Genomic DNA, 18,507 nt, shown 5'->3' with positions numbered 1-18,507 from the left:
GACACGAAAGACTTGATTCCAAGGCAGGTACCAAATGAGGTAACTTGGAAGTGAGTTAACCCACTGGTATTCCACAGTGCGTAAAGTCTGATAAACAGTGACACATCTAAGAGTGTGTGCTAGTTCATTTTGCATCTTAAAAATGCTTTGAAATACATTTTTAAAATTAAACTGGAACCAGTGTTAATGGACTCCAAGAAGGACCACTCTGATGGCAGTGTTTGCTAACATCGCTTTCATAAGGCAGAGGGAGAAGGATGTGGCTCTCTGAAATCTGAGGAAGCAACTTCTCAGATTCTCCGTTCTGAAAAGGAAGACAGTTAAAACCAGTAAAGATCCTCCTCCTGTGGCATAATGACACTTAAAATTTTCAGAACATGATAGGACTTTTAATTGTTCTCCCTTTTAAGACTCAGTGGTTTTTTGTTTTTGTTTTCTGGCCGCACTTGTGGCATGCAGAAGTTCTGGGGCCAGAGATGAAACCCACACCAGCAGCAAACTGAGTCACAGCAGTGCAACCCAGATCTTTTAACTCACTGTGCCACAAGGGAACTCCAAGATTCACTGGTTAATACAAACACAAAATTGTACAACCACCACTGCTATCTAATTCCAGAACATTTTCCTCACCCCCCACCACCAAAAACCCCATGTCCATTAGCCAACACTCCCCACTGCCCTGTGTCCCCAGCCCCTACAACTACCAAACTACTTTCTGTCTCTATGGATTTGTGTCATCTATTTCATAGCTAGAGAATCACACAATTTGTGGCATTTTGCTTCTAATTTCACATAGCACAATGTTTTCAAGGTTTATCCACACTGTACCATGTATCAGATCTTCTCTTCTTTTTATTGTGAAATAATATTCCATTGTATGGATGCACCCATTTCTTTCCATTCATCAACTGATGGATATTTGTGTTATTTCCACATTTTGGCTATTACGAATAATGAACATCTATATAGAAGCTTTTTGGGTTTTTTGCTTTTGTTTTGCTCCTTAGGGCGGCACCTGTGACATATGGAAGTTCCCAGGCTAGGAGTCGAATCGGAATGGCAACTGCCAGTGTACGGCACAGCCACAGCTATGGCAATGCAGGATCCAAGCTACACCAGTGACCTACATATGGCACAGCTCAGAGCAACTGCGAATCCTTAAGCCACTGAGTGAGGCCAGGGATCAAACCTGAATCCTGATAGGCACTAGTCAGGTTCATAACCCGATGGGCCACAACAGGAATTCCCAGGATTTTTTATTTTTTTATTTCACATTTCTTAAAAAATTAAAATATAGTTGATTTACAATGTTATGCCAAGTTTTTATGTCTACATTTATTTTCAGTTCTCTTGGGTATATATTTATGAGTGGATTCTGGGTCACATGGTATTTCTATGTTTGGAGAAACCGCCAGTTTTCCAAAGAACAGTACCTTTTTACATTCCTCCCAGCAAAGTCTGAGGGTTCTATTACTGTCTACATTTTTTATTATAGCCATCCTAGTGGGTGTGAAGTGCTGTCTCACTGCGGTTTCGATTTACATTTCCCTAGTGACTGATGATACTGAGCATCTTGTCATGTGCTTGTTGGCCATTTGTATGTCTTCTTTAGAGATATATGCATTCAAATCCTTGCCCATTTTATAACTGGGTTACTTCTCTTTTTATGATCGAGTTGTAAGAGTCCTTTATATATTCCGAACCAAAGTTCTTTATCAGATATACACTTTGCAAATATTTTCTCCCATTCTATGGGTTGTCTTTTTCCCTTAGTTGACACACAATTTCCATAATTTTGATGAAAATCCAACAGACTTCTTTGTTTAGTCCAAGGTCACAAAGATTCATTCCTGTTTTTTTTTTTTTTAAGAGTTTTACCGTGTTAGCTATTACATGTAGACGTCCGATCCATTTTGAGTTAATTTTTGTATATGGTGTGAAGCAGAGATCCAACTTCATTCCACTACATGCGGATATCCACTTGTCCCAGCACTATTTGTTGAAAAAACTATTACTTCCTCCACTTAACTGCCTTAATACCTTTGTAGGAAATCAACTCATCATAAACGCAAGGGTTTATAACTGGACTCTAAATTCTATTCCACTGAGCCAGCAGCCAGTATAATACCATCTTGATTATGGTAGCTTTGCAGAAGTTAAATCAGTAACTGTAATTCCTTCTACTTTGTTCTTCCTTTTCCAAGTTGTTTAGTATACTCTGAACCCCTTGCATTTCCCATGTGAATTTTAGGATCAGCTTGCCGGACAACTGAAATTTTGGTAGAGCCTGGGATGAATCTGTAGAGCGATGGCATCTTAACAATATGACTATTAAATCTTTTGATCCATGACTATAGGCCAACTTTTCATTTATTTAATTGTTCATCTTTTTAACAATTTTTTACAAGTTTTACATTACTTTTGTTAAACTTATTCCCCTAAATATTTTCTTTTTGAAACTATTATAAGTAGCATTTTTTTCATTTTCAGGTTAATCACTGCTAGCACATAGAAGTACAACTGGTTGCCGAACTTAACAGTTCTAATAGCTTTTTTTGTGGATTCCTTAGGATTTACCATATATAAGATCATGCTGTTTGTGAGTAGATATAGTTTTACTTTTTTCTTTTTTATCTAGATAGCTTTTATTTATTTTTCTTACCCAACTGCTCCGGCCAGAACCTCCAGTACACTGCTTAACCGAAGTGTTAAGAGAGACATCCTTGTCTTGTTCCAGATCTTAAGAGAAAGCCTTTCACCAGTAAGTGGGTTTTTCACAAATGCCCTATATCAGGAAGAGGAATATTCCTTATACTCCTAGTCTGTCAAGTGTTTTTATCATGAAAAGGTGCCAAATTTTGTCAAACTTTTTTTTTCTCTGTAAATTAAGATTATGTGGGTTTTGTCTTTTATTCTAGTAACACAGTGCTTTACATTAACTGATTTTTACATACCGAACCAACGTTGCATTTCTGGAATAAGTCCCACTTGGTCATGGTGTATAATCCTTTTTTATATGTTGCTAGATTCAGCTTTCTTGTGCTTTTGCACCTATATTCATAAACAATATTGGTCTCTAGTTGTCTTGTGTTATCTTTGTCTGATTTTGGTGACAGAGTAATGTTGGCTTCACGAAATGAATTGGTAAGTATTCTATATTGGCATTTGTTAACACCTTTTTACACTATTTTAAAAACATTTTTCCCATTTTATACTTCTTAAACCTCTAACAGTTTTTCTCTTCCTTAATCTCTTAGAGGACTTTAATCTCTTCAGTAGTGTAAAAGCTATAAATTTACTGTTAAAATGCAATGAAAGAAAACAAATGAACAATGCACAAGGATGGGTTTTTTTCTTTAACACAGTAAAATAGCTTAAAATAGTTAAAGAAGTGCTTAGTTCACATTGAGAACTATTTCCTAGAGATGTTATAATGCTTTTATCTAAGAATATACCTTTACAAAAAGTTGAGGATCATAGGACATAAAAATTTCAAAAGTCAGAGGAATCAAAGCATTAATTCAGCTTATAATTAGTGAGAAAACAGACTCAAAGGCATGATGTACTTTCCAACATGACACAACAAATAAAAATCAGAGCTTGTCTGTTCCACCTCTGCTAAGCTTTGCATCCCTCCCCTGTCCTCTGCCTTTCCTGGAAGGGAGATACCCTAGTATGTGTCTTCAATCTTTTCTCTGAAATTTAAAAATCTTCTGAAATGGTTATCCAATGTCCAGCCTCATTTCCTATTTCATTTTACATACAATAATCTTCCTGAAACAAAAACGTATGTTGCGTTTAATAGTTTTGTGCTACCTACAGATTAAAATCCAAATTCCTTCATCCACGAGTTAGGGTGCACATCCACCTATTTCTCCCATCTACTCTCACAAGTGTTATATCACTGCTTCTCTAACTGAAGGAGGGGGCAGCACATGAATACTGTGTAAAGGTCTAATGTATACCAAAAATCAAGTTAACTCTACGTACACTCTGAGCTTTTCATTCCTTTGCTCAATCTCTTTTCTGCACATGGCATACTTTTTCTTCCCATCTCTACAATAATCAGATTATTTTCATCTTTCAAAATCTAACTATTATCTCCCCTAAGTAAGCCTTCCCTTAATCATAGCCACAGCAACTCAGGATCCAAACTGCATCTGCAACCTACATCATAGCTCACACCAACGCTGGATTCTTAACCTACTGAGCAAGGCCAGGGATCAAACCCGCATCCTCACAGGTACTAGTCAGGCTTATTACCGCTAAGCCACAACAGGAACAAATCAGCAGCTCTTACAAGTACATATACAGGAAATAGATGAACATGATTTTAGCTCATATTTTAAGCTTCAAAAGGCTACCATTTTTAACCTATCCTGAAGTGTTTTAAGAAAACTGACCATAGTGACCATGGAGGTCATACATACATTTGACACTTAAGCTATTATGCAATCCATTCAGTAAAAGGAAGAAAAGTTAAACTCAAGAGCCCACTCTGTTCTAGCAGTTTAAATTTCCATCTATAAAGGAAATAATTCGGTGAGTCAGTGGGATTTTGTGAAAAGGATGTGCCCTTTGGGATCAAAAACACTTGGATTTAATTCCAGTTCTAAGTTGTATGACCTTGGGCAAATCCCTTCAGTTTGAAGATATGCTTAATAAATTGACGCTAAAAAAAAATTTTTTTAATAGTAGTTTCTGTTGTGGTTCAGCAGGTTAATAACCCAACATAGTGTCTATGAGAATGCAGGTTAAATCTCTGGCCTCGGTCACTGGGTTAAGGTTCCAGCGTTTGCCGTGAGCTCTGGTATAGGTTGCAGATATGGCTCGGATCCCACATTGCTGTGGCTGTGGTGAAGCTGGCAGCCACAGCTCTGATTTGACTCCGAGCCTGGGATCTTCCATATGCCTCAGGTACAGCCATAAAAATGAAAAATTAAATAAATAAGTAAATTGCAATCTATAAACCAACCACTAAAATAAACACTGGCACACACTGGCCCAAAGAGAAGTGAACACAAACTAAGAAAAGGAACATCAAAAAAATTAAATAATTTCTCCACCCCATATCTAATACTTTCATCAAGATATACCTGCATCAATTGTGAACAAACACTAGTGACGTTTTGATACAACAACTTGGCATCTGTTCAAAGACAGCGAAAGTGAGAGGGCAGGGCCCAGCCCCACGTGGAGGCTGCTTCCCCAGTCAAACCAGCTCTGCTCTAAGCTTACTATTCCAGTAAATAGCAGTCTAATCAGGGCTGCCATAGAATAGGGGAAATAAATGTTCTGAGAGGCTGAATGACATGACCACGGTCAACGAAATGATGTTTATTTAGTAAGGCATTTTAGGAGATTAAAAGTCAGAACTAGATTCCTGGTCTTTTGTTTCTTAAGAGTAAATTCCTAGTAAAAGCTAAAAGCATCTTAATTATCAGGCTCTCATTTCTAACAGCGGCAATGTTACCAAACATAATAATGAAAGGGAGTTCCCATCATGGCTCAGCGGAAAAGAATCCGGCTAGTATCCATAAGGATGCAGGTTTGATCCCTGGACTCACTTAGTGGGTTGGGGATCCGGCATTGCCGTAGGCTGTGCTGTAGGCTGCAGATGAGGCTCAGATCCCGAGTTGCTGTGGCTCTGGCGTAGGCCAGCAGCTGCAGTTCAGACTTGACCCGTAGCCTGGGAACTTCCATACACCATGGGTGCGGCCCTAAAAAGCAATAAAAAATAAATGCAAAACTCTTCTAGGTGTAGGTTCTGGGTAGAGACAGCCTTAAATGTCATGTGGCTCTTGATTAGAGCACCTGTCACGGAATTCAGCAAACATCAAATGTTTCCTTTCAAATAAGGCACCCCTTAGTTAGAATGCAAGAGCAGATTATTTTTGCTGTTTGCATTTCTTGTCAGCACTTGAACCATCTTTAACAATAAATAAAACTTCATAAAATGTTGATGTTGACCTTCTTATTTAGAATTTCGGGTTTATTCCTTACTTATAAAAGAACTATTAATGCGAAGGTGATTTAAAGAAAGACCAAATTCCTCTTTTACTTTAAGATTTTTTTTTCTCCTCCCTTTTAAAGCAAAGCCATTGGAGTTCCTGTCGTGGGGTAGCAGAAGCAAATCCAACTAGGTTGCGGGTTCGATCCCTGGCCTTGCTTAGCGAGTTAAGGATCTGGCATTGCCATGAGCTGTGGCGCAGGTTGAAGATGCAGCTCAGATCCCTCGTTGCTGTGGCTGCGGTGTAGGTCGGCAGCTGTAGCTCCGATTGGACCCCTAGCCTGGGAACTCCATATGCCAGGTGAGGCCCTAAAAAGCAAAAATAAATAGATAAATAAATAAATAAAGCAAAGCCAATGAGACTCCCCATTATATGAGCATCACTTCCAAAATTCATTCAGCATTTATTCCTGAACGCAGGAAATTCAAAACTAAACACTGCCAGAGCATGAAGTCTGTTTAGCATGTTAGCAAGCTCATACTGGCCACATGTGAAAAGAAAAAGTACAAGAACAAACAGACCAACATCTCAGGCTGCAGGCAACAGTGCAGGGAGAGGGTGAACACCTCCCCGCCTCTGTCCCGCCCTCTCTCATCTCAAGGCTCTCACAAAGCCCTGCTGTGGGCACTTAGACCTCACTTGCTAAAGCTCTGCCTTTGCCTTCTGTCAGTCTACATCTATTACTAAAAATCCAGCTGAAAACTGAAATACCTAGCTCTCCTTCAGAAAGGCCTACTGAATTAGTCCTGCCCAAATCCGGTCTATCTGTGACAATGGGATTTGCTAAGTATTAAAAACAGAATTTACCTAAATATAGCACTTACTTAAATATAAACCACACACTAGTAGAATCTGAATTAGTAAGAGTTATAGCTTTTCCGCATTTATTTTCCCCCCTTAAAGAAATTAAAATGTAGTGTAAAGTGTGTGGGAGGGAAGGGAGGGGAGAGAGAAAAGTTTTTCACACTCGTGAAATACTTTGGGGGGGAGGGGAATCTATTTGTATTCCCTTAGGAGTCCATTCTTTTCTACCAGGAAGTGTATCTGCTGCTTGTGTATTTGCTCAGATTCCAAACAAACTGTTTCCTGGTGTGTCTTCACAAAACCACTGATTTTTTTTTCTCCCCCCCCCCCGCCTTTTTTTTTAAACACCTCACCCATGGCATATCGAAGTTCCCAGTCTAGGGGGCCAATCTAAGCTACAGCTGCCGGCCTACACCACAGCCACAGCAATGCCAGATCCAAGCCACAACTGCAACCTAAACCAAGTTCATAGCAACGCTGGATCCCCGACCCACTGAGCAGAGGCCAGGGATCAACCTGCATCCTTATGAATACTAGTCAGATTTGTTTCTGCTGCGCCACAACGGGAACTCCACTACTGATTTTTTACGATATTTTTTCTTTTGATTTTAAGGTATTGAGAAAGAAATGAGATACAATTGAATGTTAACAAGGTCAATTTCAGGAGTGCTTTGGGTTGTATATTAAATAGCCAACTATTTCTGGAACCCAGATATAGGACTATAATAAAATGAAATGGAATAGAAAAAAAATTTCTTTTACATCAAAATGAAAAGCTTTTGCACAGCCAAGGAAATCATCAACAAAATGAGAAGGCAACCTACTAAATGAGAATAAATGCAAATCATTTTTCTGATAAAGGGTTATATCTAAAATATATAAAGAATTCACACAACTTAATAGAGAAAAATCTGACTTAAAAATGAGGCGATCTGGGAGTTCCTGTCATGGCACAGCAGAAACCAATCTGACTAGGAACCATGAGGTTGCAGGTCTGACCCCTGGCTTTGCTCAGTGGGTTAAGGATCTGGTGTTGCCCTGAGCTGTGGTGTAGGTCCCAGATGCGGCTTGGATCTGGTGTTGCTGTGGTTATGGCATAGGCTGACAGCTGCAGCTCTGATTCAACCCCTAGTCTGGGAACCTCCATAGGTGGCCCTAAAAATACCAAAAAAAAATTCTTGACATCATGGCAAAATGAGCCTGCTCTATAGGATGCGCTTCAGGAAGACAATGGCCATTCTAAGAATGGTCCTACTTGAGGATCAGTAAATGAAATGGATTTCCTTCCATTCTGGGTAGCAAACTCCTTAAAAGAAAATGGTTGAAAGATAAAAAGAAGAAGAAAAAGAACTATTTAGCAAGTCTAAGGCAGCTAAATAGTTTATCATGAGGATTCTAGCCACCTGGATGTGGGTTTCCCAAGAGAGTATGGCAGCCATGACCCTGCAACCACAATCAAAAATCACACACACATTTCCTAGGACCTGGGCCCAGTGGTTTTTAGGAAAAGGTTTTTGTTTGTTTTGTCTTGTTTTGTTGCCCCTAGAATATAACTCCAAAAGACAAGAACTCTGATCCTTTATCCCCAGAGCCTAGAATAACATTCTACAGAGCAAAACAGATACATTTGTTGGTTCAACAAAAAAATGAAGACTATCCTATAACCAAAAGGAACCCATTTAACAGAACCTCAGAAGAGAAACAAAAAGAAGCCTCCTAAAGCACAAGCAAAACACTGCATGTCAGTGCCACTCAAGTTCTGTCTCCACATCAAGTACAAGCTGCACAGAATGCTGGGAACATGGGCGTCCTTCCCAACTTGAGAACTACCCAATTCTTCCACTTGGGTAGCCAACATCTATTGCATACCAAGTATGTGCTGAGCACTGGAGAACAGAGCAACAAGCAAGGCCAGTGGGGCTCTTGCCATCAAGGAGCTTGCAATCCATCTGCACACACTGCCTACTGCAGACAAGCTTTAGGTACTGGTAACTGGGGACAATCTTGGCCACAGTTCTAGAATTCACCATGATCCTACATGGGCTATTATCACTTAACATAACTTTCTCAATTGTCTTGGTCTCTAAATGCTGTACTGTCCAACATGGTAGCCATAGCCACATATAACTATTTACATTTAAGTTAATTAAAATTTAATAATATTGAAAATCCAGTGCTCGATCCCAAATGTAGCTAGTGGCTACTACACAGCACCAGAGATGGAGTATTTTCCACGCTCTTTTCAGAAAAGTCCATCTGAAAGCACTACACTAGAACGTTCCTATTTAAAGTGTGGCTGGGGGACAGCAGCATAGGTGTCACCCAGGAACCTGCTAAAAATGCAGCCTCAGGTACTACCAAGACCTTCCTAATCAGAATCTATCTTTCTGAAAGAGCCCCAGGTGATTTTATACACATTAAAGTATAAGAAGCACTTCTCCAGAGAAACACAACAATATCTAGACATTGTTCTAACTGCATTCAGATGGCTGCTTTTTTTTTTTACTCTAAAAGGATGATCTCAAGAGCTCCTGCCTCTAGCTGAAAGGTCCAAGCATCCAATGAAGTAGACAAGTAAAGAAAACACTCAGTCTCTCCGTCCCACCGGGAGAAAGGCTTGTGTATCCTGGTCTGGGTTTGCCTTCCAACTGACCTGGGATCCTTTCAGCAGAAGAAGAAAACCATCTCTACTGTGATGGGACCTCATCTTTAGTTTATAGCTCACAGGGAACTTCTCTCCCACAATGAACGGCCAATGACTCTACCTTCTGCAAAAGAATGTAAAGTCCTAAAATAACTGCAAATGTAAAACTGAGCATCAGCAGATGCCTGTACATTAACATCTGTACAGAGCCTTAAAGAAACCACACTGGAGCTTAAAAGAAAGAAGCTGAGGGAAAGATAAGGCTTTTCTATTTTTAAAAACTGGGATAGGGAGTTCCTGCTGTGGCTCATCAATAACGAATCCAACTAGTATCCACGAGAACACGGGTTCAATCCCTGGCCTCACTCAGTGGGTTAAAGGATCCAGCATTGTCGTGAGCTGTGGTGTGGGTTGCAGATGCAAGCTCAGATCCAGCATTGCCGTGGCTGTGGTGTGGGTCTGCAGCTGCAGCTCCATTCAACCCTAGCCTGGGAACTTCCATATGCCATGGGTGTGGCCCTAAACAAACAAACAAACAAAAAAAAAACCACAACTGACTGGGATATATTCCCAGACTTTTCATATTCATATTACTGGACTTATCACTCATAAAATAAAAATGCATGGACAATTCACTCTCACGTGGCACTTTCAATAGAGCACTAAGGGTCTAGAATCTATTTTCTGTAACTACAAGTTCAACAGATTTTCACTCCTTTATAAATCATGGCTAACCTAGCCATCCTCAACTACGTACCTTCTCCAAAATGCGACTCTTAATTAGGGTAAAGATAATGTACTTAAATTACTCATTTACTCTCTCAAAATACAGATTTTTAAGCTATTTATTTATATGCTCCAGTAACACAGTGATGGTTTCAATTTGTAATGCAATAGGAGAAGCTGTATTTTAGAAAAAAAAAAAGAAAGAAAAATCTAACCTATTTTACTAAGCAAGAGAAAATATACTTAGTATGATTTTAAAAATGACAGAAAATGAGTATAAGTAATGAGAATTTAGTAAATAAGTAATTTAAGGGCACTACCTTCAACCTAGTAAGAGTCACATTTTAGAGAAGGTACATAGGTAAGGATGCTGGCTACTGTCTTGTTACTAACAACTCTCTCAAAGCACAGATTTTTAAGGTATTTATATGCTGCAAAACCAGGAAAAGGCCTGCCCCATCCCACACGAGCTATCAGCACATGCACACGAGTAGAGACTGTTTCATTAATTGGACGCTCTCTCTGCAAGCAATTCATCGTTACAGCTGTGCTCACCACAAACTAAAGTTCACATACTCAGGACTCAGAACCCAATTTTTCTCATTCAATCCGAATCTCTCGGGAAGTGGGAGGAAGCTGCAGAGGGAGCTCTGGGAGCTGGGAGTGACTGGCACACAGGAGGTGACAGGAGAGCAGAGCAGTACACTGGCATGCCTCACCCTGACCGAGGAGAAACTACGCTGTAGAGCTGCGTTAAGGTCTACCTTTACACTGCCGTGTTTTTAAAACTGGTTTCCTTTTCTCCACTTTCACGTAGCTCCCACTCCTGTAACTTCTGTCTCTTCTGATGCCCATACCTGGCGCTTCCCCTTCCAGCCTCATCGCTGCTGCTCATGGTTGCTCCTCTGATTTCATCCATCCTCTGCCTTTTCTCCTTCTTCCTGTTTAGGAATCCACGCTTCCAAAAACCCAATTTTATGTTTGATTTTTTTCAGCTTTACTGAGATATAACTGATGTACACCTTTGTGCAGGCTTAGGGTGTACAGTGTATTGATCTGATGTACATACAGACTGAAAAAATGATCACCACTATCGCTTTTACCAACAGCTCCATCACACCTCGTAACTGCCACTTCTTTCTTGTGGTGACAACATTTAAGATCCACCCTCAGCAGCTTCAAAGTGTATCTTACAACAGCATTAACTATCACCACCACGCTGCACATACGTTAGAGCCCCAGAACCTTTGCATCTTATAACTGGAATTTGCACCCTTTGACCAACATCTCTCCGTTTTCCCCACCGTCATGGTCCCTGGTCACCACCATTCTACCCTCCGAAACACCCAATTTTAAAATTTTTCCACTTTTCATTTTGTTTTTAAAAGCAAATAAATTTTAAACTCCAGTCCTGTTTATAGTTGGCTCTCTTCTGCTAAAGTTAACATAGATATGGTAGAATTAATATAAAGTCTTACATAAGCTATTTTATTAACTATTTTCATATTTTAAGATTGAAATTAATATTAAAGGAATTTAATACTTAAAAACATGAAATTCAAAAATACTATACAGTACTTTTAAAAAAAAAATCACATCAGGCCACTGTACACCATGGCCAAAAATTTTTTTATATTAAGAAGAAGTAAATAGGTAAAAACCGCAAGTGCCAGGCAGCTGGAGTTCTTAGCAGTGATGAGCAGGTACAGCTGTGGACTTCCCTAAACTGCTGGGTGACAAGACAGATGTTCGGTGCAGTGGAGACAGCAGCTCCACTCAGCCTCCAGTCTGTCCTAAGCCTCAGCTGATCCATATCTGCATTCAGCAGTTTTCATGCTCAATAAGACACCCACAGTTTTGCTAAGAATTCAAGCTGAAAATTGACATGAGTGATAATTCCAAGTATATCTGAAAATGCAAATGTTAACAGAAGTCAAGTTCCCTGGTGAGAAATAAATCTTGAATTACTCTAAAAGTGACACTTTGGATAAACAAGTAAAACACACCCCCCGTGTGTAAAATGAGGAAAGATAAACCTCCAGTAGAGAGGGCCTTCAGGGGTCTCTGGTGCTGCCCTGCAGCAACCCCTCCACCCCAGGCGCTCAGGCACAACCATGCCTCAGGCTCAGGAGAGAGAAGGCAGAGCTCTTTAAGAGAAACTCCTCCCCTATTCCCATCCAGCGCCACAATATGATGTCTTTCCAAAACTATAAGGGGTAGCCGTTTTCCTCTTTCCATATAATACATCAAAAACAGGAAGCAGAAATAGGATGATAGAATTCTGTGTTCCCAGGAAAGCTGTTTGAACCACACCACCACAATGAAAGGAATAAAATTACAGGTAAGAACAATATTCTGCTTTCTAATTAAAAATAAAAATTCTGAGAAATCGAATGTCAGATGCTAAAATAAACATTTCAGGTTAAAGCCAGGGAAGGGACTGGGGGAAAGCACTGGGAGGGCAGCTGGCATCTTTCTGGTGGCTGGGGAAATAAAGAACGGTTGGCGTGGGCACCCCAGAATAAATGCAATATGTGCTTCTCTAATCAGGATTCAGCAAAACCTCATCTAGCCCCAGGAGCCTCCTACTGGGATGGTCAAAAGACAAGGCTAGTAAGCAAAAGCAGTCATGAATACAGACGGATCATGGTACAGCAGCATTTTACAAGAGATAGCTATAAAAATATATTTGCCTGCACAGACCTACAAATAGAGGTTACTCACAGAGATTACTGTAGCTCCAGCAGTTACCCATTGATCATAGAAAATGCCCAGTTCATCAGCTTAATGCTCGAGAAAAGTTTGCTAGAAAAGAAGCTGGCTAATTCAAAATCTGCCGTCCTAATCAACTGGAAGCAATTGAGTTTCAAATTTCCTGGCAGCCCTCTGGCCCGCACTGCACAGGGCGATGTCAGGGGGAGCGCTCTGAGAGCGGCACCCTGGCCGAGAGCTGCTGCCTCTCCCTCACAAAGGCTCCGCAGCCTGCTCACGCCTGCCTCTGCGCTCTCTACCTTGGTAGCTTACCGAAAACAACCACCGTAGGGCTTTTCTAGATTTGTGAAACTACTTCCAGGGAGATAATTGGGATGACGAGAGTGAGCTTTAATGTAACCATTTCCCCAGCACAGCAGCAGGAACCCAGCAAAGGCTCCGAGAGGACCGTACCATCCCGGGTGACATCAGAGGTGGGGCTGTCAGCTCAGTATTATGCAGCATTTTCTATGATGCGAGAAGGACACATGTGAAAGCAGATGGATGGCTTCCCTGTAAAAGGACTTAACTCTTGTGTTATTTAAACAGAAAAGGCAAAAGCAAGTGTGATGCCGAACAACTGCAGTGGGGGGATTTTATTCTGCTTTCCAGATCCTCAGTTCACTGCTGAAAGATGCTGCCAGCTAAAGTCATTTCACTGACGACTGCATTACCGTTCTTGCAATTAAATTCATATTTAATGGGTAACTGATACTACTGGAAAAATGTGACATGCAAAAATTCAAAGATATAACATCCAGTTTTAGATATGATGACATAAACTTTTACATCGCTGACGGTACCTTAGATGCATGCAGTATGCTTCAACACGACTGAGATAAAAATACTAAACACAAAAACTAACAGTTTTGTAGATCAGAAAAGTGAGGTGAAAAATAGTACAATATGAATAGCATAATGTAATATATTTGTCCTTAGGCTTCGTAATGGAGGTTAATTCAAACATTAAAAATATCTCATCAGAAGACCTTATAATCTTAATATTCCAACCAGTATAAAAAGCAAAGTACCACAATACAAAGCAATTGAGAATTATTTTCAATCATTCCAAACACACTGAGGTGCAAGATAATGGGTTGAATATACTTTTGAGTAATTTGAAGTATACAATTCTGATAAGTAATATAACCAGAACAGAAAATGTTTATAAAACGCTTACTATGCGCCAGGCACCACACTAAGCAGCTTTATATTAACTTATCAATCCTACCAGTAGCCGGTGGGACAGCCACTAATATTAGCCCATTTTAAGAAATAAGACTGCTGGAACACAAGAAGCACGTGACCTGCAAGACCAAACTGCACAGCCAGGATTCAAACACAGGCACGAAGGCAAAAAGTACCCCTCTTGGTCCCCAAAACTACACTGCCTTCCAGGGACTTCCTTGTTAAGTCAAAGAATTCCAAAGGAAGAATATAATTGTCAAGATTTGGAACCACAGCAAGCCAAAAACTACTACCTCACAAAAAGACTGGCCCAAATGTAAGAGAATTAAGTTAGAGAAAATTTGCATCTGGAGATAGTGAAAATGGCACCACAGAAGAAGTGCTCCAGAGACCCAGAGACCTCTCTAGAGCTCCAGAGACCCTGGACTAATGGCTTTAAATCCCTCACCTTTAGTTTCCTTACTTCTGAGCTACAGATTTTTAAGTTACAGAGCAATATAAAAGCACGGCTGGGGAATTCCCATTGTGGCAGAGGGAAACGAATCCAACTAGTATCCATGAGGACATGGGTTCGATCCCTTGCCTTGCTCAGTGGGTCAGGGATCCAGAGTCACGGTAAGCTATGGTGTAGGTCACAGACTCGGCTTGGATCCCATGTTGCTGTTGCTGTGACATAGGCCAGCAGCTACAGCTCTGATTCAACCCCTAGCCTGGGAATTCCATATGCTGTTCATATAAATACATAAAGTACTCATACCCACAACTAATAATACAATAAAAGCACAAGGTTAATTATTATTATTGTAGCTACAACCGCCATTATTTTCAGTAGTACGATCACATTTTTTACCCTCAACTGCCAGCTTCCTCCCTTTTCAAAAACCTCTCCAAGAAGAGCTGCAATTTTTCCAGAGTTGGTGGGAAAAGCAGAAAGGACGATCTTTGCTGGCATCATACAGACATTAACCAATCCATGAATCACCAATTTCCCTGCGAGATGTAAGCTGAAGTTGTTGGGCATGCTTTCCAAGAAAGCTCCTCAGGAGGGGAAGAAACTCAAGGGCATGGATGAGGGTACTTAATAAAATGACACTATGATAAAGGCCATCAACTAGGGCAATGCCCTTAAATGCAACTACCAGCAACTATGAGGAAATAAATCTGTTTTGACCACACAAACATCTCATTTCCAAATGTCTAGCATTCCATATTAAGCTTTAATTTACACTCTCTTTGACTGACATCCTAAAATTTACCATTTTAAAAAGTAAAGCTCGAAAATAAATTTCCTACATATTCTGTAGTCTCTCATCTCTTAAAAATACACATACATTAACAGCACCTGAGTCCACACCCAGGCTGACCGTGCCATCATGAAGTCCTCCACTGGTTGGTTTTATTTTGTTTCTGAAATGTCATCTAATAAAACCGCCATTATCCTTGAAAAACAGACAATATCAATACTATTCAGACAAGGGAACCATTAAAAAATTTACTAACCCATATTCCATTTATAGCTCTTCTGTAAAATATAACTTGTTTTTCTGGAAATATCACTGACAGATTGTACCAAAGAAGCTGCATTTATAACATGTACTTTTTCATTAAAATTTAAGATTTTATAAATAAAAGTACATGTAACAGCCAACTGCAAGCAATGTTTTTTCATGAAGAAAGTATGAAAATTTAAATTATAAAGTATTTTGAGTGTTACCATATGGTTTGTATTGACTGTATCTTATTTTCTACAGTTGCTCCAGCATCTGGGGCCTGGATCTAGGAGAGGCAGCCCCTCCCTGGCTGGCTATTTCCTGAGAGCAAAGGGCTCCTCTGGGTATGCACTGCTGATCCACCACACGCCATGCACCTCCTTCTTCCATCTCTCCCACCTACACCAATATTCCCTGCCCTAAGTCATGCCTGGGCCTGGGCCTGGACAGCTAGGAACCACCCCTGTAGACCTGAATCCATGAGATTATTCAAACTACCCAATCCTAAACTTACTCAGGTATCTACCCTGACTTACCCATTCCTTCCAGCAAAACCCCAGAAAAGGCTGGGCTGTGCTCTGCCTCCTTCCCCCATGCTGCCCTGCAGGTTTGCAGAGCCTCCTATTTCTAGAGATCTGTGGGTATAAACCTCCCTTCATGACAGTTATTTCTATGTCTGTGTGACTTACCTTACCTGATTTAAACAAATTCCCAAGTTTTAAGAGAAATGAAAAATTAATTACTCTGTAACAACAAAATTTCAAATTGGTGATGTATTTCTAGACTTCACTGTCACTAGCATTGTGTCTCTAGTTTAGAAATGAAAGTTTCAGGTAATAAATCATTATTTGATATAATGTGTTATTTCTCAAAAATTTCAAAGTAGGGAGTTCCCGTCGTGGCGCAGTGGTTAACGAATCCGACTAGGAACCATGAGGTTGCGGGTTCGGTCCCTGCCCTTGCTCAGTGGGTTAACGATCCGGCGTTGCCGTGAGCTGTGGTGTAGGTTGCAGACGCGGCTCGGATCCGCGTTGCTGTGGCTCTGGCGTAGGCGGTGGCTACAGCTCCAATTCAACCCTAGCCTGGAACCTCCATATGCGCGGAGCGGCCAAGAAATAGCAACAACAGCAACAACAACATCAACAACAACAACAGACAAAAAGACAAAAAGACAAAAAAAAAAAAAAAAAAAAATTTCAAAGTAATACAAACAGGCAAGCAAACTGTTATTCAATTTAGTACCAGTTTTAGAATTTAAAAAATTCTAAATTAAATTTTTAAATTAAAAAAATTTTAATCAAAACTGTATAATGCTAATTTTATCAACAGACGTATGATATTTTATTATTAGCTTTTATTAATGACTAAATCCATGTAGATGACAACAAGAAGAACTGGTAGCAATAGTTCCTTATTTGAAATAACTTTCACTGAATAAATTTCAACAAATAAGAAGCCAGATTTTCTGTCTCAAGTTCTTTCTTTTTTAAGTCTGGTTCTTAGATGTTAAAAAATATTCAATGCCAATTTCAGGATTAATAACATTTAGTTTTTATACATTAGTCTATCATCTCTACTATAAGGTACATCTCAAGCTTAACATAGAAAGACAAACAGAATCCAGGAAGACATAAGATGAAAATAAAGTGAGCACAAGAGGAGAGGTGTACACACCAAGACTGGAAGTAATGAGTCATGCCAGAGCTTTGTACTCTGAAACTTCATTTCAAAAAAAAACCAGAAACTGGGAGTTCCAGTTGTGGCTCAGCTGGTTATGAACCTGACTAGTATCCATGAGGATGCAGGTTTGATCCCTGGCCTCATTCAGCAGGTTAAGGATTCTGCATTGTTTCAAGCTGCAGTGTAGGTCCCAGATGCAGCTCGGACCTGGTGTTGCTGTGGCTGGTTGCTGTGGCTGTAACATAGGCTGGCAGCAGCTCCGATGTGATCCCTAGTCTGGGAACTTTCATATACTACAGGTCCGGCCCTAAAAAGCAAAAATAAAAAATAAAAACACCAGAAACTGACCCTAAAGCAAAAAGTAACTTATGAGAAATACACACAGACCCCTCCCTAGAAAGCCTGTTGAGAAGCATACAGTATAAAAAGTTTATGTGTGTGCAACTTCCTGTTCAGTAAAGATGTAATTAAGAATCACCTGCAAACCTCTCCACTGTCCTAGGACTACAGGGCAAGACGCCCCCACTTGTGGCCTTGAGAATCTGTGCTGGTGAGGATGAGCCCTCTCTGAGGGCAGAACCACTGCCTCTTCTCTGGGCTACAAACTGTGAGAGGAGGGGGAGGGGAGATGGGGAGAGGGATGGGGAGACGGAGGGGGAGCTGGAAGTGGAGAAGGGCTGCGGAGGATGCTATTTACCTACCAGGCCTCCCCTTGTTACCTTCCACGCCACTCCCACCTGTGTTGCTGCTCCCATACCAGCTGTGCTGACAAGGAAAGCTCCAGAAGAGCAGCAGACAGACCCCACAACAGGGCTCATCATTAGTCCCTGTTTAACCAGTGCTTACTACAGAGTAGAGGCCCAATTAATTGTTTCGTTTAACCCCCCGAACCTCCAAAGAAGTGGAGATCAAATACACCTAAATATAAGGCAACCCCAAGAGACAAAGAGTCGCTGGTTACACTGAATATATACACTTTAAGGATACAAATTAATCATACAGCTTCTCATATTTCCTTCATGTTAATTTTACACACGTAAAACTGCATACTACTTAAAACAATAAAAATACTTTTATTCACTTACATTGCAGGGAATTATCTTAGTCAAGCTTTTACATGCAACTTGTCATCGGAATCTGTGCTACCACTAAAGGCTCATTCTGAGCTACAATACATCTTCAGTTCTGCCTTAAGATGAGATACAGCAGTTTT

General features: G+C 40.3%; 1 protein-coding gene across 6 annotated transcripts in view; it reads right to left on the bottom strand.

The window, feature by feature from the left end:
• Positions 1 to 18,507, bottom strand: part of PSD3 (pleckstrin and Sec7 domain containing 3) — a 621,434-nt gene that overhangs the window by 332,909 nt on the left and 270,018 nt on the right. Inside the window, exon 1 of one of the 6 annotated variants that reach the window (XM_013985029.2) lies at positions 13,210 to 14,681. The exons of 4 other annotated variants lie outside the window; for them this stretch is intronic. Coding sequence is in view for 1 of the 2 variants with exons in the window: in XM_013985028.2 (XP_013840482.1) it covers positions 12,910 to 12,940 (31 nt within the window). In the remaining variant the exon portion in view is untranslated. Of the gene's footprint in view, positions 1 to 12,909; positions 13,176 to 13,209; positions 14,682 to 18,507 lie in introns of those variants that run through there. One more of the 6 variants, XM_013985028.2, reaches the window with a different exon arrangement.

This window comes from Sus scrofa, chromosome 17 (assembly GCF_000003025.6).
Source record: "Sus scrofa isolate TJ Tabasco breed Duroc chromosome 17, Sscrofa11.1, whole genome shotgun sequence".
Lineage (NCBI taxonomy): Eukaryota > Metazoa > Chordata > Mammalia > Artiodactyla > Suidae > Sus > Sus scrofa.
This window is presented reverse-complemented; position numbering and strand designations above follow the sequence as displayed.